Source organism: Gopherus flavomarginatus, chromosome 5 (assembly GCF_025201925.1).
Source record: "Gopherus flavomarginatus isolate rGopFla2 chromosome 5, rGopFla2.mat.asm, whole genome shotgun sequence".
NCBI classification, from domain to species: Eukaryota; Metazoa; Chordata; order Testudines; family Testudinidae; genus Gopherus; species Gopherus flavomarginatus.
Genome location: NC_066621.1, coordinates 116,345,048 through 116,357,609, shown reverse-complemented (window position 1 = coordinate 116,357,609; position 12,562 = coordinate 116,345,048). Strand labels below are relative to the sequence as shown.

General features: G+C 42.4%; 1 protein-coding gene across 5 annotated transcripts in view; it reads right to left on the bottom strand.

Moving 5' to 3' along the window:
* The window catches only part of LIN52 (lin-52 DREAM MuvB core complex component), a 72,401-nt gene that overhangs the window by 40,468 nt on the left and 19,371 nt on the right, over positions 1 to 12,562 (bottom strand). For 2 of the 5 annotated variants that reach the window (XM_050955779.1, XM_050955781.1), the window contains one exon: positions 941 to 2,606. The exons of the other annotated variants lie outside the window; for them this stretch is intronic. Coding sequence is in view for 1 of the 2 variants with exons in the window: in XM_050955781.1 (XP_050811738.1) it covers positions 2,605 to 2,606 (2 nt within the window). In the remaining variant the exon portion in view is untranslated. Of the gene's footprint in view, positions 1 to 940; positions 2,607 to 12,562 lie in introns of those variants that run through there. 5 annotated transcript variants of the gene reach the window in all.

Below are 12,562 nucleotides of genomic sequence, written 5' to 3'. Positions count from 1 at the left end.
ATGATCAAACAAGCCCAATAAAAGTAATCAGATTGTGACTTTGGACAAACAGTGCCCTGAATCCATCACAGCTTTCAGACCTACAAATGTCATCAACTGGTATAAAGTTATCCGACCCCTTCTTAAATCTTGCCACGGTACATCGCAATGACTTCCTTCAGCTGTGAATTCACAATATTGATTTCAGGCTACAGTATTTATATAGCCTTTACAGAACATGACAGAAACCAGTCCTGAGCAAGTTACAGGACTTGATTCAGCAAAGAACTTAAACATGACTTCAGTGGCACTTAAGCATATATTTAAAGTGATTTCCTGAATCAAGGCCTAATTCAGCATAGTTTTCTTATTATCAACACACAAACTTCTGCTTATACAGAGAATATCTAAGCAGGGCCACATGCATTTCACAACTGTGTAGAATCTGCACCGGCATCTGCAACATAATCCACCCCTTGCTGCTGAATTTTGCTCAAGAGTCTAAGCTTTTCCTTTTAAGAAAAGTTGTTTTCTAGTCCTTACGGTTGTGAAGATACACTCTCTGTTCATGTCTCCCAGGGAAAGCAATGCTCTGTTGTCTTCTTGATTCTTCAGTCAGTCAGAAACAATTGCTCTGAGAGCTGTGGATTGCTCCATTTATACCAATAAAGTGTTTATTACTTAAATTGTTTTATTTAGGTTTCAGTGTCAACATGGTCAACTATAACATTGCTGATCCTTTTATCATATAGGTGAAGTACTCAACCCACAATCCCAAACTGCCTCCTTTGCCTGTCCATCTGTCAAAAGCCTCAAGTGTCCCCACCTAGCTGCCAAAATCTTCAGTTTCCTCCCTGGCAGCTTCTACGAGGGAGTTATGCATTGATCTTGTATGACAGCATATACTGAAAACACAGACATAGGAGAACAGAATTTAGTAACACGACGGAAAACATTCCACTACTGTATTTATTGCTTTATTCATTTTTGTACTGAAGTCATTTAAAATTGCCATTTTAATTTACATGAATCTGCTACAGAATTTCCAGTCTCTCCCACTGTAGTATCACATAATCAACAGACCTCAATGCAGAATATAGGATAAGCTTTCTGTACAATTCAGAACGCCAGGTTTACAAGTATAGGGCACAGTCTACTATAGGTATCATTCTTCCCTTTCTGAAATGCACAGTTTCACACAACTTAATGGGGAATGCCTATTACTCTGCTGTATATTTTGTGTGTCGCTGGACACTAATGTACATGGTTTCAATAAGTGATAGAATAATTATTTCATGGGTCTCTTGTATACACATTCAGTACACCTACACTAGACTTTTTCTCGTGCCTTTTACATAGTTTCATACAGTACGTACACAGGAATCACTTCCCCCACTACTTAGTTACCCCTGTGGAAGAATGTGGCAGCTGTTTAAACGTACATCAGCACTACACAACATAGTAGAGATAAGATCCCTCTTAGCTTTTGTTTTAATTGATGCTGCTTGGGAAAATTAGATTGTAATTACCTATGCTGGTATTTTGCCCATGATAACTGAGGTTAATATCCCACCCTTACAAAAAATGTATGGGATTACTGACCCCAAGTCATCATGACCTTTGTCATACATCTCATCCAAAATACAACATTTCCAACATTACAGAGCCCCCTAGAGCCGTGATGGGGTAATAGTTCGGTACTTACTCAGAGAGAAAAGCACTGTCTACAGAATCACCAACATTTCTTCCTGCAACACCTGAGTTTTACTTAGTGGATTCCCATCCAATTACTGACCAAACTTGATCCTGCTTAGATGAGGAGATCTGAGATCAAACCCTAAGGCAATGTAGATGCAAGCACATTTTAATAACTCATAGTTCAATGTGGGGTTTAATAAACTCAGTGTTTGTCAAATCACTTGTAGAGCCTTAGAGGTTTAATAATCTGCTATTGGGCATGTTCACTAACTCTGTCCACGCACACATAAAAGGGCTGAGACAATACACTGTATTTGCTGCAGGTCACCAATGATCTGACAAGTCAAGCTTTCCATGACAGATTGTAATGGCACCAAAACATTTACTACCATTGTGCAGCTTAAAATAAATGTTTGATGAAGTGCTAGATGTGTAGTAATCACCCATGTATGAAGTGCTACATGGGTAGTTGTTCCTATAAATGCAAAACGATGACTGCATAGAACAATGAAGGTGCCTAAGATAATTATTTGTTTGAATGTTTTGTTGGGCTTTTTGTTTCCAAAAGCTGTGTTGTCTTTCAGTAAAATACAATGCAGAAATTTGTTTAATCAACAGCAGATCTCTTAAAATCACCATCAATCTCTAGACTAAGATGTAACAATCCATTCAGTAACAACACTTTCTCAAGATTAATTTGTAAACCAAAATCTCTGTTTACCCAACAGAAGGATTATGTCAGGTGTCGAGCGGGTTTTCTTTCCTTCCTTCATGTTACTACTGAGTAGGTATAGGATCCCAAAGATGTAAGATGAAAAAGAGGAAATTCACTGAACGAACACAAAATTCAAATAACTAAGCAGTCAGTCTTATATTCATGAAAAGGAGTAAATGCAACTTTATCTTCTCCACACCATGGTTGAAAATTTCTGCAAAAAACGGATGTGTCAATTCACTCACTGTTCTGGGACATCAGAAAAAAAAATCAAACGCAATGATGGAACAGCTGGACAACATCAGCCATAAGTCCGTCTTTCCATGTGTTTGAGGCATTTGTTATAACACTGCAAGTTGTTTGAGACTAGCTTCCTGCATGCTAATTTGTCAGCCTTGTTATTAAGGCTTGAGGTTGTTGGATGTCCAGGGAGTGTCAATCTCTTGGAGATTAAAAAATTCACAAAAAAGACAGCCTTCAAAACATCCTTTTATATGGAAACAAAGTAGGGTTTTATTACCAAAATAGACGTATAACAGTCAGTGTTTCACTGAAAGAAGGGGGGCAACTGACAGTGAATATGATGAGAAAATGCAGCATATGCAATCTTCTGGCTATGGTGCTAAGCACTCCCTTCAGCAGTCAGGCCATGACTCAGTGAATCCTAGAAAATCCTTCCCTTTTAGTGGGACGCAATTCCCAGAGTACCCTCTCATAAAGTCCCAGTGACTATTTCCTATGGATCATTTTGGCTTTCAATTTAAAACTACATTTTCCAGAATGCCTTTTTAAAGCTCTTCCATCAGGCAGAAGCTAGCTCTTTAAAAAAATCAAGCGTCTTCAAGGGGTTGTTAGTGTCACTAGGCATAACCCTAGGTAACTCGGGAGGGTGGAAGATCACAAGTATCGATGAAGCCCTCCTGCTCTAGGCCAAAATGAACCAAAGCCCCTCCATGTTGAACTTTAACCGACCTAAAATGCCAGCAGCTGTGAAACTGTGGTGTAAGCAGTAAGCTATCAGCTGCAACAGGCTGAAAGCAGCTCAAGGCCACTTCAGATAAGGTGTACTTGCCTATAACAGAAAGGTGAGGAGGAAAGATTAAGCAAGCAGAACACTGCAGCTAGATAGAAGAGGAAGGGGGGAGCAGGGGATGAGCTAGTCAGCAAGAAGAAAAATTTTACAGTAAACAACTGGGGTATAAAAGGGAAGAGCCTGCTTGTATTAGTGTGCTTGATCTGAGACGTGCCAGTCTCCTTGCACCACTTTGAGATCTCAAATAAATTTTGTCTGCTTCTCCACCCTGGTGTGTTCATTGGCGCAATGCACACTGGGCAACGAACCCCGCTGTTGGCCCCCTCAGGCACTCTGTGCTGGCAACAGGGTGATTTTCACTGGAGAGGTGAAGGCCAAAGGAATCCCCATACTCAACACAGAAGAATATTCAATAGCATTTAAAACCATAAAGAAAAAGCCTGTCGTTGAATCAGGTATCAGTATGGGACTATTCCAACTCTTCTTGAAGTCAACAGGAGTATGTCCATTGATTTCAAAGGTGGTGGTGGTGGTGGTTTATAAGAACCATGAGAAAGAGATTATAAGCATGAGTTAAGCCTGAACACTGGAAATTAATTTCATTCTCGTCCCCTCCCTGAACATGGCACCCTGCTCGTTTCCCTTTCCACCTTGGTCAGCCCTGGTGAAAGGCCCATATTCTTGAAGAAAAAATGTGAACAGCAACCCTCAAAGAGAACGAAAACCAGAAGAAAGAGAGAAAGTATTAATTGTTCCATCTACACTTAGAGAAAGAGGGTTGGGTGGAATCAGCAATTTCCAGCTGAAGCTCTTTTCCTGTTCTACTCATGTCATGCTCCTCTTTGTTAAAGGTTCCAGGACAGAGAGAGCAGAACATAAAAGCTGTGATAAGGCAGAGTAATACCTCTGCATTACAGAGAAAACATGGCAATGAATATTGCCTCACAGCAAATTTATAAAACCTAGAATGAATTCCTGCTGCCCACCCCATCCAACCTCATGCTTCACCTATCTCTAAATGCTCGTCTTGATTTGTGCTACTCTCTGAAAGAGCTGATTGGATCTATTCTTAGCATACAATTCTCACTTCATCTCTTGCAAGTAGCTCTACTCAAAAATCTGCCCAGTTCACTTTTTAAAATGAGGAAGCCCCTAACCTGCTCTGTCCATCTACATACAAAATAGACAAAGGAACATTGGAATTACCTATGCACTTGAAAGGTCTCAAGGAGTTCAAATTCTACAAGGCACATCAGCAGTAATACTCTCACCTCATTCTAATAGTATGCCCGGGCTTGAAAAAGTTCCAACACCTTTTAGCTGGAGAGCTAAACCTGCTAGCCAGAAGTAGATATGACTGATGAAAGCGAGGTCACTAGTGAGGTTCTGGAGCCAATGCCCTGCTGAACAATCCTCCTTCAAACAGCTGGGATTTTTACCAGGACCCCTAGATCTTGCTTGATTAGTGGACATCTGACAAAGTTGAAGCTCCAGTCCCCCCCTAACAAACAGAATAGAGAAGGTACTTTGTTTTTTATCCCCACTCCAATGCTTTCTGGCTGCTGAAAAGAGGTGGGGAGGAGGGACTCTCCTTCACTATCCCTCTCCCAGCCTCCTTTGTTGGTCCTCTTATTCTGTGAATAGCACTAGTATCTCTCTATAGCTGCTCATAGCTTCCTCAAGTAGCTGCAAGATTAAATGTATTCTCTACAGTATCACTTCTACCCACAGGGCTCTGAATAGCAGTGCTGAATCTCACTAGATATTAATTTCACTCTGCAGAGGCTCAGCAAGCCTATGAACTGAGTTGCAAAGGCACTGGAGCTGTCCATCTGTAGTTTCAGGAAGGTAATATTACAGCAGTCATACTCAGTTCACATGTGGATGGTTCTTCACAACAATGACTAAGCTTCTTTTTAATTATAGCTTAAATTCTGCAGAAATTAATAGTTCTTCAAATTGTAACAAGAAATAGAACAAGCAAAAATGGAACAAGGCAGTGGCAATCAGTGAATGAACCTGGTACAAAAATGTGTTTTAAGATAACCAGGGGCTCTCCCATCCGCACAGTAGCATCTTCACTAACATGCTGCAGTGAGGCAGCAGCACTGGTGTCACTGTACCACGGCAACGTCTTAAGTGTAGAACTGCCCTAAGAAGACTAGGAGTATATAGTTTAGAGAGGAGATGAAGAGAGGTATGTAAACTATTGAATGGTGCAAAGAAGTCCGATTGGATGCTCCCTACCCTCTCTCATAATAAAAGACCATGGGGACAATCAAGGAACTCAAACTTAAAACATTTGTGTTAACTATATAAAACATATCTGCAGAACTCACAGCCATGTGATACTGAGACAAAGAATTTAGCTGGATTCAAAGAAGGATTATACACAGATAACAACAACATCCACCACTACCAGGGGCATCTCTATGTTTTTGCCACTCCCACCATTCAGGTGGCCTTCGGTGGCACACCTGCAGGCGGTCCGCTGGTCATGCGGATTCAGCGGCGTTTCTGCGGGTGATTTGCTGGTCCCGCGCCTTCGGTGTACCCGCCACTGAAGCTGCGTGACCAGCAGACCTCTCACAGGCATCCCGCCGAAGGCTGCCTGATTGCCGCCCTCACAGTGACTGGCAGGCCGCTCCCCGTGACTTGCCGCCCCAGGCATGCGCTTGCTACTCTAGTGCCTGGAGCCACCCCTGACCACTACTTCAGCGAGAATGAAAAAACATAAGGTTATATCAACCATGACGCTTCCCGGCATAAGACAAACAATAACAGATAAGGTTGGAAATAAACTTTCCCTAGGTGTAGGTTATTCCACAATTGTGCACCATGGGCTTCTTTAAACTACTAAAACACGTGGTACTATCCACTGTCAGAGACCAGAGACTGGATTAGATAAAACGCTGGTCTGATCCAGCATGGCAATTCCTGTATTCCTAACAACAATTGCTTCCTGTATTTCTACAATTTTGGTTTGTCCTATATTTGGCATGAAACTTTCCTGTAACCTGCCTGGTTTTACCTGCCATTCCCAGCAGGGCACTGTAGTAAGCAACCAAGAGAAGCCACCTTGGGATCCAAGCTGTTACTTAAAGACCATGATTACCCATTCTAACTACTCATAATTTGTTTCCCAAATCCATGGCTGTGTACACACTAAATTAGACAATTAGCAGAAAACCTTCACTCAATACTACAAGTAGGATCCAGTCAGCACTCTGGCCCAAGTCCATGGGAAGTTGTTGTTTCCCAGCGCCAGTCTAGCTGAGATACAAAGGCTTTTCATTTAACATTACATTCAGGTTTAAACACCCAACAAAATGCAAACGACTGCACTGCTGACCAGCTGACTCTGCCCTACAGGGCTCAGGGATCCCCTCATGTTTAGGAATCCAGTTGAAATATTTTAGTAATGTCAAGTATAATCCACAGGCACATTATATCAGCATTATGTAAACATAAGGCCAGGGTAGGAAAGGAAACATACATAGAGCCCTGCGAGAATACAAAATTTGTATCCGCATCCGATCCACAAACACAGTCCACAGATGCAGGGCTCTAAACATACATATGGGTAAAAATCAATAAACTTAGATGGACAGAGCACACACAGATAGTAAGCAAGGATGCATATAAGCGCTAGTCAGGGGCAGAAATACACGGCACAGATCCCACCACAATCACATCAGCGCAGAATGTCAAAAGGCTCACAGGGTAACCCCGTTAAAGATTTTTGCAAACGAGTATTTCCATGTGGAGAAAACACAGAAACTATACTTATGGAAGTCAAGCAATTAAAAAACGTTTCTGAGGCATTCATGGGACTGCACCAGCCACAAGTGCCTGACAGCTCTCTAAGCACTATGCCAGCCCCTGGAGAGCCATCAGACTTCAATTACTATCACTAACATTAGTCATTATCAGGCTGGCTTCTGTCCCCAGAGAAGACAGCTTGTGATGACAATACCCAGCCTCTCCTTGTAAAACAATTCATTAGGCAAAATGGAACAGCTGGGGCAGCCACGTGGTGGTTCAAAGAGTGCCTGCCCCAGTGGGACTTCTGGCCTCGATTTCCCTTTTGGGGAGGGGGAAGCCACCACCTTCATGACAGCTGTAGAGCCCTCAGGGGACACTTCAGGTTTAATCAGTGCTCGTTACTCTCAAGAGAGGCACTTGCATTGCAAACTTAAACTAATGGCACTCGAGCTTTGAGCAGGTTACATCAGTCATCAGATAAGAGCCTTTAGGGCATTTTTATCTTGTTCTAATGCTCAGGAGTTAATGAGCCAGTTACAGATACTGTCACAGAGACTTACTCCAGCCACATTATGGAAACAGGGCCTTCAGGGCTGTCTGTGGACGCAAGGTGAGGCAACATGTGTGTTACTGCTCCTGCAAGATCTCACCAGTAAACAGAGGCAGGTTCTGCTAGAGGCAAACCACTAAGTCTTTCCATGCAGCATTGGGTGTGCATCACAAGATCTATTGTAGAAAAAGTGGAAAGATGACGCTCCGATACCTGCCCCCAAGATCAGCTCAGTCCCCTCAGCAGGGAAAGAAAGCAGAGAGGGAGGCTGGACTGAAGGCAGGATTGTCAGAGCATAGAGAGCAACATCACTGTCTCCCAATTAAAAGATATCCAGTCAAATGTGTCACTGAACAGCTATTTAAATCTCTGTAAAACTGAAAGATGAATATTTGTTTCCTACCAAAGCCAATTCCACCCCAGGAGCACAAATTTACTCTCTTGGGCCATGAGGTCTGTGAAGAAGCCTTATCTCCAATCCTTGGTAAAAGCATTTAATGACTTCTTCAATGTCTCACAAATCAATGATCAGACCCATTCCATCACTAAATCCCCATTTCACTGCATCTTCTAGATGCAGAGATATCCCAGAGCCAACTCCAATTACTCCTTCACGGCGGCAGGCATCAGAAGCAGAGAGGAAACACTAATGACCAGTACATGGGATAGAATCTTTACTGATGATATCTAGTTCTTGTACAGTGATCCCAAAGTACTATACAAAGGAGGTCAATCCTCATTTTACAGATGGAGAATGGAGTCACAGGGAGGGCAAGTGACTTGCCCAAGGTTATCCAGCAAACCAGTGACAGAGCCACAAATTGAACCTCATGTCTCCTGAGTCCCAGTCTAATGCCTTATCCAATAGGACACAATGCTCTTCTTCAAGCAGGTCCAGCTAGCCATACTGTGAGAGAAGAAACTCTCCTCCTTCCTGGCAAGAGCCAAGACCTGAAGGAAAATGTAATTTAGGGAAATCAATATACAGGTAACCCTGCTGTGATCAACACAGGTAAAGCACTGGTTAATGTCAGGGGCAGGGGAGAGAAGCTGGAGGAAACTAAGGACACGGGGAGCACGTACCAGCCACAAGGACCCAAAAGCCTTGTCAGAGCAGTCGCTCAGTTTTTGACATTCATTCATTAACAAGGCACCAGTTAACAGCTGGCTGAGCTTTTCCCCACACCCCCTTCTTTTTCTGACGTTAATATGCTTAATATGTGAGTGGAGCAGGTCGAGTGACAGGAGGGCCCTTTGAAGATAGAATGTCAGAACATGGTGCCTGAGATCACATTCTCCTTCCCAAGACATGTATATGGTAACTTGGACCATCTTGTGGGACACAGCCCACTCTCACACTTGCAGGGCCTCTTGCCACAGATCTCTGCTCTAGACACTCCCACCTCCACCACCAAACTCCAGCAGGGATTGTGGGACATGCTCTTTTTCTCAACTGACTGTAAGGCTGGGGCAATTGTAATGCAAGGTTTCTGCCATACTTTTACTGCCAGCTAGTCCAAAATAGAGTGCTTGGACAAGGTAAGACAGTTGTTCCTGGCTCAGGTACCTTTTAACTGTGGCCTTTATAGATTCCTGAACTGGTCTCAAAAATCAGCTGTCTCGGACAGCAGCTACAAAAACTGGGGAAATGTAGGGTATTTGCACAAAGATCATGGGTAGAGTATGCCACTTATAACTACGTTTTAGTTAGTAAAGTTACTAACTAAGCATCATTCAGTGATAAAAATTATGCAAGGTACTTTTAAAACCACTGTTATCTCTTCCACCTATTGGGCAACTGTGCATGCCATCATCTGATTTGTGCACACAGCTGGCACGCTCAGGTCCTGGAATCAGATGGGCAAAAGTGTCTGATTTATTTGAAAAGCTGCTTTCTGTAGGGTCAGGATTAGGCTTCAGAATCAACAATTATTTAAAATGAACAGAAGAATTTAACATCTCTCCAGTATGAGCTGTTGTTTCAGGCTATCTAAGACAGTCCTACATCAGTGCACGTTCAGAGGTTATTTACATAACCATAAGTCCTTATTTTTAAAAAATGAAAGCTTGCTTTCTGCAGAATCTGAATGTGTTGTGGCAATACAATAAATAAAGCAAGTAGCCTGGATCTGGCCTGCAGGCTGCATTTACTACTGCATTTTTGAAGTTACTTTGAACCCTAAGAATACAGCAATGTCAGAAAAAGAGCCAGTTTTCATTTTGTTGTTGGGGTCGGGGGGGGGGGGGGGGGAGGAGTGGGATCTTAATGTACCAGGGCCAGAAAAATATCCCCAAACTACAAAAACTAACAAAAAGAGGTTCTGTGTATACAAGTGGTGACAACAGGCATCAAACAGAAAATAGCAAGAAAGAGAAATGACAGAAGTTTGGATGTTTGACACATTTACAAGTGTTTTAAAAGATTTTTTCCTTTTTTCAGACACCAAGAGCGTGCACATCTCCTCCCACAGTCAGCAAAGAGCCATCAATGGCTGGTTTAGGATGCAGTATTAATACTCTACATTGAGACTCACAACAGCATTCTCCACAGAAGAGTAGCGGGCGGGGTGGGGGAGGAGGAGGGGAAGCAAGGGTGTCCAGAGTTTTCTTGATGCTTTGAGAAATATTTATTCCACTCTTCCTGAGGCAGAGGAAGAATACCCCCAAAGCATCCATGCAATATTATGTACAGTATTTTTGGAGGATACAGTGATTACTTGGATACTGTATTTCCTTTGTGGTAGGAATGAAGAATTTATGCATATGTGCAGTATCATATTTGATAACATTAGCAAACTGTATCCATCCTCTCCCCCATTTTTGCATTCAGGAACAGTGTGCGTTCTCTCTGTTTTCCGCACTTACTGGGCAACTCAACCACCTGCTCAAAACAAACAAAAAGGCCCCCTCCCCCCAAAAAAAAAACCACTTTTTTTTTTTTTTTTTTTTTTTTTAAATAGCAACCCAAGGTCCAGGCTCAATTTCCATCCCCACCATTGCAACCTAATCTCCTGGCAAGTTAATGCAAATCAAAGTGAACACTTCTCTGCCACTGGTAGCAAAGTGTTTCTTTCCCAAGAGAGGCCTGTAAAACAGGACACTCACTGACAGCAGTACAATTACTGACACAGATACAGACTTTATGGACATGTTTATCTCCGCTGTAAATCCACACTCTCTCTCCACTCCGATTCATGAGTCATAAAGAAATTGCAGATAATGAAAAAGTTGGAGAAATTTACAGCATGTCGGAAACCTCAGACAGCCAGAAGAAATTAAAGAGCTGACTGAGGATAAATCACACAGGTACAATTAAAACTTCCCATACCTTCTTCACTTCCAAACTGGCACACAATCCAATGGAGATGATGAAAAGTTGAGGTCATGACTCCTCTGGCTGTAATAATTTTTTAACTAACTACATGTCAAAATTAGCCAATTCACAGATCATGTGTGAATGCCAATTTCAAGCAGGCACTCTGTCGTCTCAGTCTTCCAGCGGGAACTATCCAAGAAGCAATCCTGTCTGCAAACCATCCTAACTGTGATGAGCAGTAAATGAAAAGGTGATTTCCTTGTCCAAGAGCCCCTCTCACCATACCACTGTGCATTAAAATAAGACAGCAGATCTCTAGTATTGTGGGAGGGGAATAGAGAGAGAGATTCAGAATCAGAATGAAGGCCAAGGTTTCTTGTTTCAAATAGACACCATGGTTCTCAGTCATTATGGTGATGGCAGCCATACAAGCAGACGATAGATGACCTATGGTTCCTTCCACCTCTTTTCAACCATCCAAAGGTGATGTAAAGAATGGTTGCACACACCAAAGTGAAAGCAAGCTTTATTAACCCAACACTCTTCCCAGGCGACCAACTGAACACATTAAAGTTCGTATCTCTAAGAGAAAATGTGACAACGGCGGAATTACTTTAATTGACAGGATAATTATTCCTAGATTACTGCATGTGGTTTCAGATCAACCATATTTTAAGCCGTAGGTGAGTCATCCAAGATCAGATCCACATTTTGGGCAGAAAGAGTTTATCCTCTTATCTTTGCTAATTAAATCCCTGTCAAACTAACTGCATATTACAGAAATCAAGTGTACAAAGAGAGTCATTCTGTTGTCTAAAAATACCATACCAGCTTCAATCATTATAACATACAATACAATCTTTTCTGCACAAAAAGTACTGTGAACTCAGTGTTAAATAATAAACAGAATAAGGGAGAAAGAGGTTTCAGGCAAGGCTGAAATGAGATGACGAGTGACTCCTCCGTGAGGCAGACAGATGTAGGGAGGCAGAAAACAGGAGCGGCAAAGGAGAAGACTCTTGTTGAGAGTGAGGATACTATGTAGAAACTCAGAGATGACCCTTTCTTCACCCTAGTCTCCCACTGCACTGCTGTAGATCAACCCACTATGCAACAGTGACTATGAATAAACAGCATATTCTAACAGTAGTTTTTCTATTCTGTAGATAAGTTCCTCCATGAACAACCCCCCACAAAGGTTATGGCATAGTACAGTCTAAATAGGAGAGGGTGAAGATATGTGCATAATCACATTGGCCCAGAGATGGTGAGGCCACCAAGGTCTCTTTTGGGCAGGCAGAGGGGGTGAGTGTGACTGAATCAGTCAGTGCTTCCAGCATACTGCACCTCTCAACTCTACTCACTACAGATTCACAGTTACTGCTAATTCCACCCAAACCACATGCTCTTAAAAGAGGAATGGGAAGGGAGGGGGAAAAGGGGAGGATGGGTCAAGGAGAGAGACATCTCCATTTCCATATGCTAGGAATTAATCAAAGAGTTCTA